Genomic DNA, 18860 nt, shown 5'->3' with positions numbered 1-18860 from the left:
TGATTATCATTACTTTTCATTAATATGAAAATTTTACTAATTTGAAAATTTAATTGATGTGAAAAAAAAATATGAAAAAATGTAATACAAAAATTGTAAAATAAGAATCGAAGTAAGAACTCGATTAAAACGATAACAGCATATCGCTTTTGTTTTGCCTTGTCTGACATTTTTAATTTTATTAAATTTTTATCCAAAGGCAACGTTTTAATTAGATCAAAGTGTAATGTAATAACGAGGAAAACTCAATTAGTTATTCAACATCATAACGACGAAAAGAAAGAAGAGAAAAACAAAAAATACGCAAAGTAGCATCGACTGCCAAACATCAAAGGATATCATCAATTTATATCCTCCATTTCTTTTCCTATTTTTAATGTTCCTCCATTTTAAATGAATGTGAATAAACGAGCAAAAATACCTATTATAAAATGCGATCAATACCAAGAATCGCAAATAGATCAAGAAAAATTCCAGAAAGAAGAGAATTATTATGGCTATGCGTTGGACACGCTTCCGCCGGAAGTTTTGGAAATGATTCTTCGATTACTTCCTCTTCATGATGTAGCCACTACCGTGCGTTTGGTTTCTAGGTGATTTTTTAAATGTTATTATTTATTTCGGTGTTCTTCATTAATTTATCACTACGTAAAAAATTTTTTTTTATAAAATATGATATTTTACTTTATTGTGTACCATTATATTTTTAATTTTAAAAAAAAATTAAAAAAGAAATTAATTTAAGATTTCATATATTTTTTCTCTGTATTTACCTACAAAGTTTAATCATAATTGCCATTTTAATTTTGAGATTATTTAATAAATTTTATCCTATATATATTATATTTTAAAAAATCATTATTTTTATGCTTTTTAGACATTGTTCAACGGTAGCGGCTGCAGTTTTAAATGGAGCTTTTCTCACTGCTTGCACAAAAGTAGAAGGATTGATAAGACGTAACGAAGAACTAATGAAAAATGCAAAAACAGATACCGAATTATTGGCTTATAGCAAAGCTCTGAATGCTCTGGAATTGATCAAAGCGCAATATAAAATGTTACGAGCCGTGACGTGGAGATATACACATCCACCATCGAAGCAACAAAAATTTTCGCGACTTTGTTTCTACGCGGGCAGTTTACTTGACAACCTGAACGAACTTCTTAACCGAATTGCAAACTATCACCCATCTATTATCGGTCCTCGTACCTCGGAATCGAGTGTCACTTCTTTTATAGCCATCTGTAAACGATTTATGAATTTTTTCGAAAAAGTCTCTGAGCGCAGAGTAAACAGGTGAATTATTTTATAAAAGGATACTAGCCTTGGTATTACGATTCAAATTTTTAATTTTTTTTTTCCCTTTGGACATATGATAAAAAATATTGAATAATTTCAAACGAATCTTAATGTTTCAACTAATCCATAAAAATTTAATTTTTTCCAATTATTTTTAGTATACAGAAAATAATTTCTAAATTTTGCTTACATTTATGGATTAAAATGTTACGCGACGAAATAATATTAGTAGATCGGCCCTAATCTCCGGATGCAAGGTCGTAGATGTTTTGGATTGTCTCGTAGAAGGTCGACAAGTACTATTTTTCAAAGTATCGTCTAACAGAAGAGGTCTCGGTGGAGCTGTAAGCATGAAACTGAAATACACAATGAAACGTGCTTGGTTTACCTGTTTAGAAGTTACAAAAAATACCGAAGAAAACTCTTGGAGGGACGAACAACGTTTTATGTATCTTCGATTACGACGTCTAGTGGGTAGTGTGAACGAGCATCTCTTCGAGAATTTACATTACGAACACGAACTACTCTTACAGGTTACATTTGCAAAGGCGAGAGAAACAAAACACGAAACGAAATATTATCATCAATAAATAGTTCTATCGATATTCTTTCCTTCCTAGATTCCTTTGACACTTCCATTAAGACCTCCACCAGCTTCCACTTACTCGGGATATGGAGAGTACGGTGGACGTTTCTTTTACTATGGAAATATGAATAAATATGCATATGAAAGTAAATTCATGCATACAGTGAGCACGGCAAATCTAACAGTCGAAACTGAACAACAGGTCCAGAGACCACCGTCATTTGATCTAGTGATTGAAGTTGATTTAAAGTGCACACCAGAATTAGCGCCACTTGCTGTCAGATCGATTTTAAAATCTGATGAATTTGAAACCAATGAGTCGAAAACACACAAGAATCAGCAGCTCTATTTACGAATGAATGTCATATGCTCAGCGTCGATAGCTAATAGATTACCTGGTAATTTTGTGTGGGAATTGCGTAGCCCACGACATGTATGTCAAAATTTGTGAATTACCTCGGTTTTTACATTAAAATATTACACTATAAAATATTGTAAGCACATACATTCGTAATCATATACACGTATACATATATACACATACATACGCGTGTATATATATGTATATATATTGAAATTATACAATTATATATCTTATATTAATTTTTATTGTATTAGCTATATGTGTGTGTATATATGTGTATATATATATATATATATATATGTGTATATATATATATATATATATATATACACAAGTAAAATATTTAATAATAGATATTGGTAAAAGAATAATAAAATACTTTATGTATATGAATGACAAAAATTAATATATATATACAAACATTATTTTATTATAACATATTATACATATAATAAGGAATTACGAAGATGAATACCAAAAGTATACACTTTTATTTAAAATAAGTATATATTTTATATAAAAATTAATTTCTACTATACATTTCGGTAAAACTTTCGGGTAAACTTTCTTCCTCGTAATTTGTTTCCGATAAAATTGACCATGTTGTAGTATTCAATTTCTTAGCGCGATTTTCCAACAAACCATAAGCAAATTGATTCAAAAGAATTCCTTTAGGTAATGCTATACCTTGAAATCTATATAGTTTTTCTTTATCCGGAACTTCATGAACAGCGGTAATCGTACAGCGTCCTACTAATGAAGTATTTCCTATCATAGGTCCCTTACTAATATCTATATGATTTCCAATTCTATACAAAGTAATTTTATTGTTGTTAGATTTTACAATTTCTGGTATTTGCGTTAATTTTATAGGATTATTTTGGAATATATCAAGTGCTATGCTTTCTGTAGTATCTATCCTCTCTATAGGTAATTCCTGATTTACTAGTTTTATAAACTGAGCAGATAATGCACGCATTTCTTGATCTGTAGGTTTCCAATTAATTAAATCAAGATATACATCATATATGAAACTGCCTGATTTTATGATTGGTATTGGGAAACTATGTAAATGAATTTTTATATCTGGTTTAAATGCCATATCTATAACAGCACCCAAAATAAAGGAACAAGTTCGCCAAAATGCTGCATTCACTACTTTGTTTTCTGGACTAAGCAAATTTAATAATTTTAATTTACAGTCTGATGTTAAAGGTTTGTTCATATCCCATGGTGATCCATCGACTAAAGCAAGAGCAGATACTTTAGATAAACCTTCAGAGATATGTCTTGCACAATCTGTAGGAGTTGATATACATTTATTCATTATAAGAGTTATTTCTTCTACAGGAGATTGATATTTGACTTCTATCTTTTCAATCCTCCCTATTGTCATCCTTTGTTGTTTCTTCTCTTTTTCAAATAACAAATTTTGTTTTTCCTTCATTTCAATTTTTGATAATAAGCTTTTATATCTTGATTGTATATTTGATGCTAAACATAAATTTTTATAACTGAAATATATATAAAATTTATAAATTATATATAAAAAATTTAAATTATTAATCTTAAAATCTGATAATTCTTAATAATTATACCAGTTAAAATAGGTTATGGACATACCGTTGAAACATGTTGAAATATACAATAAGAATTTCTTATATCTAATTTATGTTTTGTATTTTTATGTATTTTTAATAATTTAATTTTATTTTGTTTCTTTCATTCAATGAAATAAAATTCATTTAAAAACTCGACTCAATCATTCATGACTGAAAACCTAGAAATAATAAATCATATATTACAATTTAAACATTCTATGAATTTATTTGTCAAAACAATTTTATTATTAAATTTTCGCACATAAAAAATTATTAATATATTATAATTGAAATTTCATAATTTTCAGCATAAATTATCTAAACATAATATGTTAATATAATATAATACATGATTTTCTATAATATTTTTATGAATTATTTTTATATTTAAAAAAAATTAATAATAATTAAATTTCAATAATTGTTTATAAAATAAAATATAAAATAATTTAAAATCTATAATAAGTACTTTAAATTAATAATAATCAAATTTTCTTATAAATTTATAAAAATCTTGACAACAGAAAAGGCGGATATACATGTGAATAATATTTAATTTTTATGTATATAATTTGTATGAAAGAGATTTTACTTTATTCGATCAAACTATCTTTTCTATTCTGTATTTCTATTATTTAAAAATTATAGTAATCAAAATAAAGAACAATAATCTTTATATAACAATTAAACAATTGATTGTTTATTATTATTTATTCTATATACAGAATTAGGTGTACTTGCACGATGTTGATGTTTTGTCCAACATGTGGTAATGTGCTTCGAGTGGAAGAAGCTTTGGCAGGATTACGTTTTGCGTGTAGCACATGTCCTTACGTATTTAATATTGAAAGAAAATTAAGCAGTCGTACATATCCAAAATTAAAAGAAGTTGATGATGTACTAGGTGGAAGCGAAGCTTGGGACAACGTTGATTCTACAGACGAACGATGTCCAAAATGTTCTCATCCACGAGCATATTTCATGCAGATTCAAACAAGATCCGCTGATGAGCCTATGACAACGTTCTACAGATGTTGCAATCCTCAATGTGCTCACAATTGGCGCGATTAAAGGTAATTTAATAATATTAATAATATATAATATATAATTTAATAAATATATAAACAATAACTTTATTAATCATTTAAAATTTTAATTTTTATATTTGCTAATAATTATTTGTATATCATTATATATTATACATTTGAATAAATTATTTTAATGAATTGCATCATAATGTAATTTATTATTATTACTAATAATTGTTACTAATAAAGTAAATTTCTTTTATCTTTTATGATTTTCAATAATATATTTTTTTGGAAAGATTTTGAATTATTTATTGCAAATATAATAATTATTTTTTCATTATTTAAAATTAATAAATTTTGTATTTTGGAAATATAGTTTTATTTCTTGCTTGGTGGAAAGAGAACAATTATGAGTATATGTAAATTGGGTCCAATGACTAGTTTCTTGAATGCAGCTGCAAATGAAATAGAAGTGTCAAAAAATTTTAATAATCATCACTGGATATGTAAAGGAAAACGAAGTTTAGCAATAGCTGTAACATTGCTGCAACAAAATGAAATTATAGCAATCCCAACAGATACAATATATGGTCTTGCTGGTATTGTATCAAGTACTAGCTCTATTGAAAAACTCTATGAAATTAAAAACCGTGATAAAGATAAACCATTATCTATTTCTATTAGCAATGTAAATGATATAAAAAAATGGGGTGTTGTTGATCATTTACCACAAGATTTGTTACCATTAATATTACCTGGCCCAATTACAATTATTCTAAAACGAACACCAGCTTTAAATCCTGCTTTAAACCCTAATCATGATACAGTAGGCATTCGGATTCCTTATTTCAAATTTATAAATTGTATTTCTGCAATAGTGGGACCTTTAGCTTTAACAAGTGCTAATTTAAGCAATGAAGCAAGTTGCTTATATGCTTCAGAATTTGAAAATTTGTGGCCCATGTTAGGTGGAATATTTTATGATTCCACAAAATTTGGTAAATCACATTCAAAATTAAGAAAAGGATCAACAATTGTTGATTTAAGCAAACCAGGATATTATAAAATTGTTCGTGCTGGAGTTCGTGTAAATGGTATTTGTTCAATATTAACAAAATTTGGATTACAAAAATGTTTCAATTAAATGCATCATTATGATCTTAATGTATTTCCATATTTTTAACATTTATAAACAATGTAATAGAAATAAATGTAAATAAAATTAAGTAATTCATAATATAATTTATAATTTATTCATTTTTGTAAATTTTAATTATATGTGATGTTATGAATATTATATTATGTATTATTAAAAATAACAATATATAATATAATATATAATATAATATATATATTATATAATATATTTTATTATATATATTATATATTATATATATTATATTATTATAATATATATATATATATATATATATATATATATATATATATATAATATATAATATATTAAAATAAAACTTTAAATTTTATTTTTTTGTTGTTTAAAAGTAAAAGTAATAGTAAATATTTTTTTACATCTGTATGTTGTAAAATTATTATTTTTTATTTACGAATCTACTTATGCGTACAAAGAATTCCCAATAGAGAATTCAAATCTTATAAACAAATCCACACATATGTGGAAATATACATATGTTAACAAGTATTAAACAATATTTTATATCCTGAGATACTATTCTGATTAAATATGTTAATAATTAGTTAATGAGTATATTTTTACTGTTTTCTTTTTCTTAACATCATATTGTCTCTTTGACAAGATACATATCACATAGTATATTTGGGTAAGATATTATTTCATTGCTTATCAAATATTAAACGCAATTAAGAAACAAAAAGAATTTTTTAAGCTAAATAAATAATTTTAAAGCACTAGATTTCAGTAATGAATTAACAAAATAAGTCAGTCAAAATGATAACATTTTAAAATTTAAATGTTATCATAGATGCAGTCTGTGTGCATTTTAAAATGCATATTATGTTTGTTATAAGTGTATTTACATTTAAAAAACTTTTAACAAACTTATGATTTTTCATAAAAATTACTTGATCGATAAAATGCATTCAAACGCAATTATTAAATTAAAACTATTATACAATACAGTACAATATAATTTTTTACATTTTTTTTTTATATTATTTGATTGAAGAATTAAATTAGGCATATTTGAGGGCCTATACATCCTTTTCTAAAGAATGAAAATTCATCATTGAAATTTCTAAAAATGTAATCTAAACATTAATTTATACTTAATTAATGTATTTAATATTTATATTTAAACAACAATCACTATTTAAAAAAAGAAATTTTAACATTTGTTTTTCATTTCTAATAATAATAGAGTAAAAAATTCTATATTGAGAATTCTTTTATTTCGTAGACACTTCTACATATGTGTCTTTATCACAATATTGCGTTGTCTTTATTTTGAGTTCATATACTAAGTAAAGTTTCTTATACAAGATTGGTATGTATATTTTGAGTAAATAATTATTAAAATAGTGATTGTATAATAAATAATTAATTGTGATTAAATGATTGTACACATACACACATATACATATACGCACAATATACACGCACAAAATGTTATGTATGGTCTGTTCAGAGAATGTGTTTATAAAATCAGTAAAAACATTCATAAATGAAAAAAACTATAAATATTCTGAAAACTGGAACAAGCAAGTTAAGATATATGCAAGAAAATGCATATTACTATAAGATTTTAAATAGTTGACAATAATTTTTATCTAAAATGTTAAAGTTTATTCAAATTAATCAATAATTTCGTAATAATAAATTAGAAAGCAAATATATTCTAAATTATAAATTATTAAATTATAATATACATTTATAAAAGCTAATCAATAATTTTTATTGCTTATAATTTAAAATTTTATTGCCTATAATTGAAAATTATATATCGAATTTAAAAATCATAGGCATTGACATAGGAATAGGCATAATATCTACAATCGTAATAGACAAAAACAAACAATTAAATAGTATTCTTATAGATGGTTATACTGCAAGCGAATAAGCGAATTGTTTATTAATTTATAAAAAATTCGCATCTAGTGTAACCACAGTTTTAATTGGTATTGCCGATTGACACAATAATTTATAATTATTCATCTCTGGACGGACTATACATATGATAACATATTTAACATATATAATTGAATTTTGCTTAAATAAATTTGAATACATTTTATGAATATCAAGTGCTATCAAAATTAAAATATTTTACAAATGCGGAATTCCAAACAGTTTTAGATATATTTTCTCTCTCGCACACACATATTGTTGTACACATCTATATTATTAACATTATGCGAATACAAAAATTCACATTTTTAAGTTCCATTTTTTTATTTAACGTAGAATATTAATTTTTATTCTCTCTTTACAACGGAAGTCAGTCTAATCTTCTTTCGTAGGACATATTCCTATACAATTTTTCTTACCGTCATTCTTAAAAATTCCTATTAAACTACTCCTTAATCTGGCATAAATTTCTTTGCGAACAGTCGCCATAAATTTATAATAATAGTAAATTTCCTTACTAGACAACTAATCGCTGCCGTAGCAAAAATTAAATTATAAAATAGTACTAATTTGAAATTACCAAGCCATTCAATACGACCAAAATCGCCGAGCAAATCAAAGTTCGTCATACCTGAAATAAATAACCCAAAAATGCATTATTTATAAAATTATTATAAAATTAATGATAAATTTATTTATTTGAATTCATTTCAAATTATTAAAAAATAGAATTACCTAATATTCTAGACAACAATGGTAACGCTGAACTCAATACAAGAAGAAGAGCACAATTTGCAATAAGGTGAATAAGAGGTGTGGAATGAAGTCGAGGTCGAACGCGTTTAACACCAGGAAGTGTGTACAAACCTATTGCGCTCGTAGCAGCTAGATACAAAATTACTGCCACTTCAATTGCGGCTCCAATAGGACCTAATTTCGATAATGAGCTGATACCTAGAGTGAATTGCTAAGAATTCATTAAACATATTATTGTTTGATTATGCAATTCAAAATAAAAATTTCATTCCTTTCTTATTTAATATGTAGTAATTAATATGTAATAATTTGTATACTAACCCTTGTACTCAAAGGTAATGCTTTAATACCAATCAGCAATTCTAATGTGTTTTGAACTGCTAACAAAGCTGTGGCAGTGGAAAGCATAAATAATACTAACATGGCCAAAGGATATAGCAAAGTTCGTCGAACCCACCACGTTCGCCTTTGCTGATCCAAAATATTCCTTCGTTTCTGAATATTTTTCAAATATTGAGTTAATCCATTCTGGAGAGCACCATTTCTTAAGCACATTAAGTTTGGATTTGCTTTAAGAAATTCATCATCTTCGAATATTAAACCACAAGTTAATATCGACATAGGCACTGGCGAAACATATGATTTCCCCGTCGCTTTCGCATGTTGTAATCTGTACATGCAATAATTTTTATAAAATAATGAATTTAAAATTTAAAGATTACGAAAATAATAATAAATAGTTGACCTTCTACGAATACAATCTTCCTCTAATCTATATGCAGAGAATTCTTCATCTAAATTTTTTAGGAACTGTGGTTTTACGAGAAATGAGCCAACTACTCCGAATAATTGTACAAATCCCATTGGTGTACATACTGCAAGAATAAATTATGATTTTATTATTATTTTAACGAAATATGGATGTTTTTTTATATTTTTAATAAATTTATATTATAATAATTTTTTACGATTTAATTATTAAACTTACGCAATAACATAACAACTCCAACAAAAGAAACGCAAGAGTAAAGAAAAGGCAAATAGTAACTCCATAAATCTAGAAAATATTATATTATAATTTTATTATAATTATAATTTTTACACATTTATTTTTAAAAAATTATATATTCTTTATATATCATACTGAGCAATGTGTGTAGGCTAGATTTCTGATAATCTATTAGTGCTGATAAAACATATGTCATTCCTAATACAAGTGTTCCCAATAAACAAAGAACTGTCACAGTTTCATAAACTCTAGCCATTAAACCCTGCAATTAAGAATTAATTTTTTCTGAAAAACTTAATCTATAAATTTATCAATTTTATTAGTTTTTTATCACTTTATTGATTTTACCTTTCTATATCCAATAAATCCTTCTGATTCAGTGAATAAATATGCAAACGGTAAAAATACGAAGAGAGATAAATTTGAAAAGAGGAATACATGATTCCATAGACCTAATTGTTAAAAAGTTATAATTATATTTTTATATATTTTTAAATGATTTCTATTATAATATTTAAAAAAAAATTAAAGATTTCTTATTATCTCTTTTCAAAAATTATAATACAATAATAGATAAATTTTTTTATAAATGACTCATGCATTTATACCTTGTATAAGTGAGCTATTGAGCCACTTAACATAATAACTGTTCGGATATAATATCAACACTTCGTTGCTTGCAATCGAAACCGGAAGCAGCAAGGTTGCTCCAACAGAAACCGCCAGAGCAACGGTACATAACCAAAGACTGATTCTGTAAACCGTTGCTTCATCTTCATCCACGGAAAAATAATCTTCACGGTCTCTTCGTCGAAACTTCGCAATTAAGGCGTAGCTTGAAACATAGAGAATCAGGAACAGAAGGAGGAATATCTGTAATGATATAAAATATATTTCTTTATATTTTTATGCTTTCATAATTATGATAATTCTTCAATTTAATTACTTTTCCCGATATTTTTTTAATTTTATTTAATCATTAAAAAACAAAATAAATATTGTTAACTTTGATGCATATTTTGATTAAATATTGCGTTTAAGCGCAACTCATGTGGAATAACAACATAAATCAATTTTCTAGTACCGAATCACTTTGGTAACGACCATAGAAACGTGCGATACGTTTTATTTAAGAACTACAATCGATTGCATTATGATTTGATTCGTGTAATAGAAATGTTTGTGAAAAAATTAGTAATGTTATTCACATTGAATAAATATTTCTGAATTATTTTTGAATTTTATAACATTATAATCTTTCCATTCAACTATTTCATTATTATCATGTACATTTATATTTTTTTTTCTTTATTTTCTATATTTAAAAACAAACGAGAAAAAAATAAATGAAAAAATGGAAAAAATAAGATTACAATAAAATTTTAAATTATATTTCAATTATTTAAAATTAATTTTTCTGCAATAGATTGCAAAATCATTATAATATTTAGGATGATAGAAAATATTATATATTTCATTTTAAGTCTATAAAAGTCTATTTTACAATAGCAATCACTATGATGCACATTATAAATGCATATGTGCTAAAGAAAAAAAGAGAAAAAAAAAAAAAGAAAAAAAAATGAAAACAAATTGATATATAACTGCAAGTGCGTAAATAATATGAAAATGAATGACCTTCAACATTATAAAATTACATTTGCGATATTACTTTGGATATTGCATCCATTTACAGTTGTATATTGAGACAGTATACTATTATTAATAAATTTATTTTTATTAAAAGCAATACTTATTAAATAAAATTATACTAATAGTATAATATACAATAGTACAATGTAATACTCAATGCAAAATTTGATAAAATATTTTAAATATTTTAAATGCGTATGGAAAAGAAAGCCATCAAAATCACTCGTAAAAATTGTGAAGTTAAAAATAAATATCGGGAATCGAAGATTAGTTGCAGCTTTACAAGTGTAACGAAATAATGTATATAATACGTTAAATAAGTTTAATGACGTCAATATTAGGTTAAATTTTACTATTTTATACTACTTATTACTTATATTTATTAAAGAAAAAGATTCTTTAGTCTTTATAATTACGTAAGACATATATAAATCAAATATTTGTAAATTATAATTAGAATTTTGAAAGAAAAATCTATGGATCAATAAAACTAGGAATTCAATTCGGAATTGAATTTGACATTTTTTGTTAAACTATTTTATATTTAAATATTCTTCTAAATTAAAATATAACTATAAATAATTATAAATAAATAACTTATATAAATATAAATATAAGAATTATCAGTTCTTATTCTAAATTTAAATATTTAACAAAACTATATTTGTAATAATTTTATTGCAAATATATTTTAAAATAGAAATTAATTATTTCAAAAATTATGAACAGTTATTAACTTAAAAAATATATAGCTACAATTACTCTTTCATATGTCTTGATTATTGAGTACATAAGCATCAAATTTCCATTCGTTTCTTTTTTCCTGACATGTCACATAATAAGTGGATAGTATTTCCTTTTAAATGATATCAAAACATTATAGAAATATATCAGGCTATTGTAGAAGTGATATCGAATCAATAAAGTTCTTACTTATTAACATCAATTCAATATCAATATCTTATCAGTTATTGATTTCACTAAAAATACTGAAATTAAATCCTATTCTATAAAATTTAATGCTATTCTAATAATAATAATACAAATATTATTAATATTTATTAATAATAATATATATTATTAATAATAATTATAACAAATAATATATTATATACTTATATACTTGTAATAAATATATACTTATTATATGAACATATAATAAATCAGTTTATTATTGACCCGAATTTATTTATTAATTAACATTATAATTATATTAATAAATATTATTGACAATATCATTTCAATAAAAAAACTTATTTTTAAAAACAAATTGCAATAAATTCTAATTTTGTATTTTTTTCGAAATTTTCAATTAATAAAAATATAATTAGAAGTTTGTGTCTTTTATAGTAACTATTTTATATTATATTTCGCTAAAATTATTGATTAAAATTATTATTCATTTAATTATTGTATATATATAATATTTATATAATAATTTAATACATATTTTAATAATCATATATTAAAATAATTATAATCATCATTATGTTCATTTAAAAGAAAGTAAGAAAAAAGAATAACTAATATCTCAGATTATATATTAATTCTTTCTAAAAATAAACATTTTTTTATATGCTTTTATATCAAAATTTATTTTAATCTTTTCTGTTTTCACACGCGCGCGCGCACACACACACGCACACACATACACACATGTACATCATATGTACACACATTTGCTACATGTCTAATGATAAATAAGATTAAAGAAAGTTATTTTAAAATCACTTATTTATCCGAAATTAAATATAATTTTATATTTTTAAATATAGTTTATTTACTATATAAAAAATAAAAAATTGACAACCACAAACAACTTAAAATATTTAATGTTTCACTAATAAATGTATTAAAAAATGAAACAAAAAAGAAAAAAAAATAATAATATTTAATATAAGTAAAAAATATGCTAGTACAATCATCTTACAACATTAATTTTGATTAACATATATTTAATGATTCTTTAGTTGGCAGAGTTTATTTGAATGCTGAGAATAGTAATAGTTCAGATATATAATTTTATTTGCGTGCTTGATAACCGTAATTTTGCTTTATATTATTTAATAATAATCATAATCTTTTAAGTAAAAAATTTTATAATATAATATTAATAATAAAGAGTAATAAAGAATTATAGAATTAATACATAATATAATTTTTAATGTTGTGAAATATGCCGCTAGATATAATTTTTAATGAAATTAAAACATAGTTACATTAAATAAATAGAATAATATAATTAAACGAATGAAAAATATAAAATTATAGCGTTTTAAAATGGCAACACACGTGTCTTTGACCGAACATATTTTTAGCTTTTCTACACAGAGAACTTTGTCACTAGCTCTTTAATCTATAAGAATTCTATAGAATTCTATAGAATTTGAAATTGGTATTAAAATGAATCTCTTTGTTAATATTTGCCAATCAAAAAGAAAAAAAATAGCATTCGATTATAATAATAATTTCTTTAAAAAATATTTCGAATATACATATAGACTGTTCATAATGATAATACAACAAATAGAAAGTATCGATTATTTCATAAGAAAATGTAATTTTATTCAAAAAAGTAAATATGATTGTTGTGTGTGAAGAAATAATTGAAGAAGCTGCACAATTGATCAGAAACCGCTTTTTATAACCAGTCAAGGTAGAAGGAAAAACCGGTCAGAGTAAAAAATAATATGTGGTCAACGACTTTGGAAAGTGTTGAGAAAATATATTGCAAAAACTATTTCTAACAATATTCTTTTGAATTTCGAATGATAATTATTCTGTTAATTATTCAATTAAATATGTTAAACAAAGATTAAATTAAGAATTATTATATATACTATTATAACACAATATTTAAAAGATGATAAAATCTTTTATAAATATATTTATAATTTTTTAATTTTTTAATGATATTAATTAATTTTACTAATTAAGTAATTAAAATAATTTACATATTTATTTCATTAATAAATTTACGTAAATATATTCTTCATTATATTCATATATTATATTTATTATTCATAATAATTCTGTTTGCCAATATAAAATTGGCAATAATATATGTAAATAATTAATGTTATTTTCGTTTTTACAAACTTAATAAAAAATTAATTTCATAAAATATAAATATAAAATTATAAATAAAATATGAAATATAATATGAATATATAAATATGAAATTATATTTTACATTATAATATTAATTATGTTTTATTTATTAATTTTTTATATTATTAAAATATATGCTAATATTAAAAATGAAATTTTATTTAGTTGAATAGATAAAAGGTTAGGTGCTAGAATTACATTATTTCTAACTTTCAATGTCAAGAACATGTTCGTGATTTAAAAGATTGATCGTAAAAATATTGAATTTAATTGCGAGAAAATGTAAGGAAAACGTGGCGATTGCTTATTGCAGGAACGTCGCAAGAAATTTCAAGAACCCTCAATATAAACTAATAAATAATAAAAAAAGTTTACTATGATTAAAAATATTTTATTTTTTACTCACAATATTCTCCCGTACTGTGTTGTGAAATAATTGCTCTCTAAGATCAGCTTCATCTTCCATCTTCACCTATTTGTCAATAAATTTCTTTGGATTGAACGTATTGTTGACGACATCAGTGACATTTTTTTATATCAATAATCTTTTCACACAACATGCCCAGATTTTCACGACTGACATCCGATGTCTCACTTTGAGACAAAAACTTCTGCTTTTCGTAACTAAGAACAAGAAGCTATTGTTGCCATTACTCTATAAAATGGATCACATTTCCCCTCTTATTAGTTTTTATATTCATATAAAACTAAAAGATACAATCAACAATTTTTCACTATGGCTAGTAGGCTACTAAATATGGTGCATCGTTTCTGTTTTAATGACAACCCGCCATCTATATATGTTCGGGTCACTTACGCGCTCTGTGAGATGAAAATGAAACTTACACGATTTAATATTTCCCTCCACTTTTCATTCGTTAAGATTCAAATTTAACACGATGTGGATCTTCGTTTTTTTTATTCAGTTTATTTCAAAAGTAATTTATTTATAATCTTTTTAATTCATGAAATTTTACATTTGTTCATTTTTAGATTATGAAATTAGGTAATTTATTTCGAATTATTTTTAATTTGAAGAAATTTCTTCAAATAATTTTTTAGAAATAATTTTAAGAGGTGATTATTTTAAATATCTATAATTTTTTAATATTTGAAGATGAAAAAATTTCATCAAAATTTCGTAAAAAAATTAGTAATTATTAGCGAAATGTAAATAGCTGATTTATTTGATTTTTCAAAACGATATGACTTATAAAATATGTGCTGTATAAATATAAACTTGCAAGTTTATTATGAATTTTCCTGAATGATAAATAGTTGCAAACTTGAATCTAATCGATTCATAGTAGATTATATTTAATAATATAATATGGTGATATAGTAAACTATATTATTTATATAAAAATCAAAGTTGTGCTGGAATTATCTAAAAAATATCGTATATAAATATTACAAAAATTAAATTTCATTTTTTCTCTTTATCGAAATTCTTATATTTTTACAATGCACGTAAAAATCGTAATAACAAAATAATTATAATATCCTAATATTATGTGTATATATATATATATATATATATATATACATATATAAGTTTAATAGTTGTTATAAGTATACATTTTTATTTTTTGTATTACATGCATATTTAAATTATAAATTAACTATTGCAATAGAGATCAAATTTTTTGAAATGGCATTTTGTAGTTTTTCAATCAGTAATATCTTTATTAATAAAAATGTAATATTATTCAGTATTAACAGTGATTCATTTTTTTCTCCTGAGAGCAGTAATTTAAATTATATCAAATATATCATATAAAATTCACTATTAACAGTACTAAAGTGATTTGCCATTGAAAACAAAACTAATTGAAACTTTATTTCGCTTTATAATTAACTTTATGATTTATTTATTATTTTTAATATATATATATATATATATATATATATATATATATATATATATACATATTATATATATATATATTATATATATATTATATATTATATATATATATATATGTTTATGATATGGAACACATTTACTGCCAATAAGGCAATGAATTCCGTTTAGGCAAATTTAATCAAGTATCACAGACTCTTAATTTTACCAAAAATATATTTAACATATTGTTTTTATTAATAAATTTCCGAAAATATTCTATTTTTTCATATAAAAATTAATATTGTTCATGTAAAAATAAATAATTTTTTTAATGTTAAAACACATAATTCAATTTGCTCAAATTAAAATAAAATATGTAGAATTTCATTTTAATTTAAAATTCAAATAAATCTTCCAATAAAATAAACATAAAAATATACTTATTGGGGATAAAATGTGTTTGGGTATAATAAGTTACAACTGTTTATATTGTGATAAAGGTTATTATATAAATTTTGATGTTTAGAAATATCAATCTTTAGACAAAATTAAAAATCTGTGTAAATTACATATCTAAACAATCCTCATAGTGCACTGCATACATCTTATATTAATAACAAAGTATCAATATTAAATAGCTGATCTGCTTACAAGCCTCGTTTAGGTAGAAAATTCTGCTTGAGACTTGAATTTAGTAGGATTCTCAATAGCAGTCCACTCAAAAATGATTGATTATTATTGAAGAATTAATTTAGTTATTACACAGCTACTTCTCCAAAATTCATATGACCTGTTTCCTTGGCATGTTGCCGAGCCTCCATATGACCATTTAATCTGATTTTACAATCATTGCATATTAACATAAACTTTTGAATGTCTGTGAATTGACGACTAGATTTTACTTCTTTTGCAAGTTCAGCTGCTTCAAATAATATTTTCTCATCTTCAGTAGGAAAAATTGTTTGAATGCTGCTACCCTATGAGTAGAAAAAATGTAATAAAAGAAAAAAATTATATTACATTTTATATCATATTGTAAGAATATATAAAAAATTTTACTCACATCAAGTGGTTCTAAATATAAAGGATCATAATGAATTCCATCAAATATTAGAAAAACTCTTTGAGGATAATGTTGATCTTCTCCAAATCTATTAATTATAGCATTGATACTATCAATTACTGCTATCTCTAATCCATAAAATTTAGATAATATTGACAATTCTATAGCTCCACCCCATGATTCTGGTTTTAAAATCCATTTACAATATTCAGGATTTGGTTGGCCCAAAAAAGCTTCTGAATACTCTTCAGGATCAGATGCTACTGCATTTGCTATAATCTCTCTCATAAAATTTGAACAGCTAGGATCCACTTTACCTGAAAATATACTTATAAATATATTGCAATTTCTGATATGAATATATTTATACAATTTATATTATATACCATTGAGTACATAGCCAACGCTGGTAAACAAGCAAGAATTATCTGCAGGTACGACCTTCTTCATTAATACACCAGGTGTATTCGTGAAATTTTTCTCGTCAATGATATGTGTTCGTCCGATTTCTTCTGATTTCTGTTTCCCATTATAAAGTGGCGATTTTTCTTCAACAATCAAGGTATCTCCTGAAATGATGCCGGACACTTCAAGCGAATTCGTTTCGTCATTCAGATTAATTGGCCTCGGTGGAAAACCACCAAGAACATGAAGTGCTTCTGCTGGTATTCCTGTTATTTCAACAAGTTTTGATCGTAATTTGCCAAGTTTATCCTGCGGAAGCAACCCATTCACGACTTTTTGACCTGATTTCGTTTTAACTCTCAATACATATTCAGCCATCGTTTATCGCGAATCACCTAGCTAACTGGAAACAAGAATTTTGCTTGGAGATTGTGCCAGTTGATCAGCTGTTGAAACAGCGCCACAAGATTTTCCTTGACTTCAAGGAAGATTATATCATTGGACGGAACACGGTGTCGATCATTTGCAATATACATATATGTCTTTTTTTCATCAATATCGACTATCTTTTGCGATTCATCGTTGCACTTAACACAACCAAATGTCGTAATTTTCACTACCGAACGTTTTCGCTTGTTGGTTATAATGAGTGCTTTTAGATATTTTCTTGCCGTTACGTTGCCATGTTTCATCTTTCTTTAACTTATAATCTAGATATTCAGCAATACAGGATAGGTTATGTTATCAATGTGAACATTCATTTCTAGTTTTATGATTAAAATTACTATATTACTATATTAATTAATTAAATAATACAATTTAATAAATGTCCACAAAATATAGTATTAAATATATTATTTTAGTTTGGATTTAAAATTCAATTTTAAAATTTTTTTCTTTTTTATGGTCTTTTTTTTAAAAAATTTTTTACATTATTATACTACATGATAAATTTCATATTAAATTTGTAGGAAAAAATTTATTAATAGCATTTTTCGTATAATGTTGCGATTAATAACTTTAACTTCGAAATTAATAACTTTAACCTCAAAATTATATATGTTTTAA

The 18860-nt window shown here is 24.0% G+C and overlaps 5 protein-coding genes across 10 annotated transcripts; 2 read left to right on the top strand and 3 right to left on the bottom strand.

Moving 5' to 3' along the window:
• Positions 1-2483, top strand: LOC107996948 (uncharacterized). Of its 3 annotated transcripts, XM_062077934.1 has the most exons (3): positions 1-593; positions 878-1833; positions 1921-2483. In XM_062077934.1, exons 2-3 carry the CDS (start codon positions 1651-1653, stop codon positions 2335-2337), a joined length of 600 nt encoding a protein of 199 aa, XP_061933918.1. In that variant the 5' UTR covers positions 1-593; positions 878-1650; the 3' UTR covers positions 2338-2483. The 3 variants fall into 3 exon arrangements, with proteins under 3 accessions (XP_061933918.1, XP_061933917.1, XP_061933919.1); XM_062077933.1 differs by having other exon boundaries at positions 878-2483; XM_062077935.1 differs by lacking the exon at positions 1-593 and having other exon boundaries at positions 877-1833.
• Positions 2484-2658: 175 nt separating this feature from the next.
• Positions 2659-4729, bottom strand: LOC107996986 (large ribosomal subunit protein mL39). Of its 4 annotated transcripts, none has more exons than XM_028666056.2 (3): positions 4589-4729; positions 3874-4030; positions 2659-3764 (listed from the first exon to the last, which is right to left on the bottom strand). In XM_028666056.2, the coding sequence occupies exons 2-3, from the start codon at positions 3882-3884 to the stop codon at positions 2774-2776; spliced, it is 1002 nt and encodes a 333-aa protein (XP_028521857.1). In that variant the 5' UTR covers positions 3885-4030; positions 4589-4729; the 3' UTR covers positions 2659-2773. The 4 variants fall into 4 exon arrangements, with proteins under 4 accessions (XP_028521857.1, XP_028521862.1, XP_061933915.1 ...); XM_028666061.2 differs by lacking the exon at positions 4589-4729 and adding an exon at positions 4444-4582; XM_062077931.1 differs by lacking the exon at positions 4589-4729 and adding an exon at positions 4321-4442.
• A 53-nt stretch (positions 4730-4782) lies between these two features.
• On the top strand, positions 4783-6124 carry LOC107996992 (threonylcarbamoyl-AMP synthase). The gene is made up of 2 exons (XM_017055330.3): positions 4783-4924; positions 5259-6124. The coding sequence occupies exons 1-2, from the start codon at positions 4883-4885 to the stop codon at positions 6024-6026; spliced, it is 810 nt and encodes a 269-aa protein (XP_016910819.2). The 5' UTR covers positions 4783-4882; the 3' UTR covers positions 6027-6124.
• Positions 6125-6422: 298 nt separating this feature from the next.
• LOC107996977 (protein Lilipod) lies at positions 6423-15382 on the bottom strand. Its single transcript, XM_017055310.3, is given in 10 exon segments — positions 6423-8450; positions 8453-8580; positions 8685-8916; positions 9027-9375; positions 9451-9580; positions 9694-9762; positions 9850-9976; positions 10063-10166; positions 10323-10587; positions 14885-15382. Coding segments are annotated over 10 exon segments (1590 nt in total). The 5' UTR covers positions 14945-15382; the 3' UTR covers positions 6423-8324.
• Positions 15383-16807: 1425 nt separating this feature from the next.
• On the bottom strand, positions 16808-18797 carry LOC107996509 (ubiquitin thioesterase Otu1). Its single transcript, XM_017054591.3, has 3 exons — positions 17774-18797; positions 17388-17704; positions 16808-17301 (listed from the first exon to the last, which is right to left on the bottom strand). Exons 1-3 carry the CDS (start codon positions 18168-18170, stop codon positions 17083-17085), a joined length of 933 nt encoding a protein of 310 aa, XP_016910080.1. The 5' UTR covers positions 18171-18797; the 3' UTR covers positions 16808-17082.
• Positions 18798-18860: the final 63 nt, after the last annotated feature.

Source organism: Apis cerana, linkage group LG8 (genome assembly GCF_029169275.1).
Source record: "Apis cerana isolate GH-2021 linkage group LG8, AcerK_1.0, whole genome shotgun sequence".
Classification (NCBI taxonomy): Eukaryota; Metazoa; Arthropoda; class Insecta; order Hymenoptera; family Apidae; genus Apis; species Apis cerana.
This window is presented reverse-complemented; position numbering and strand designations above follow the sequence as displayed.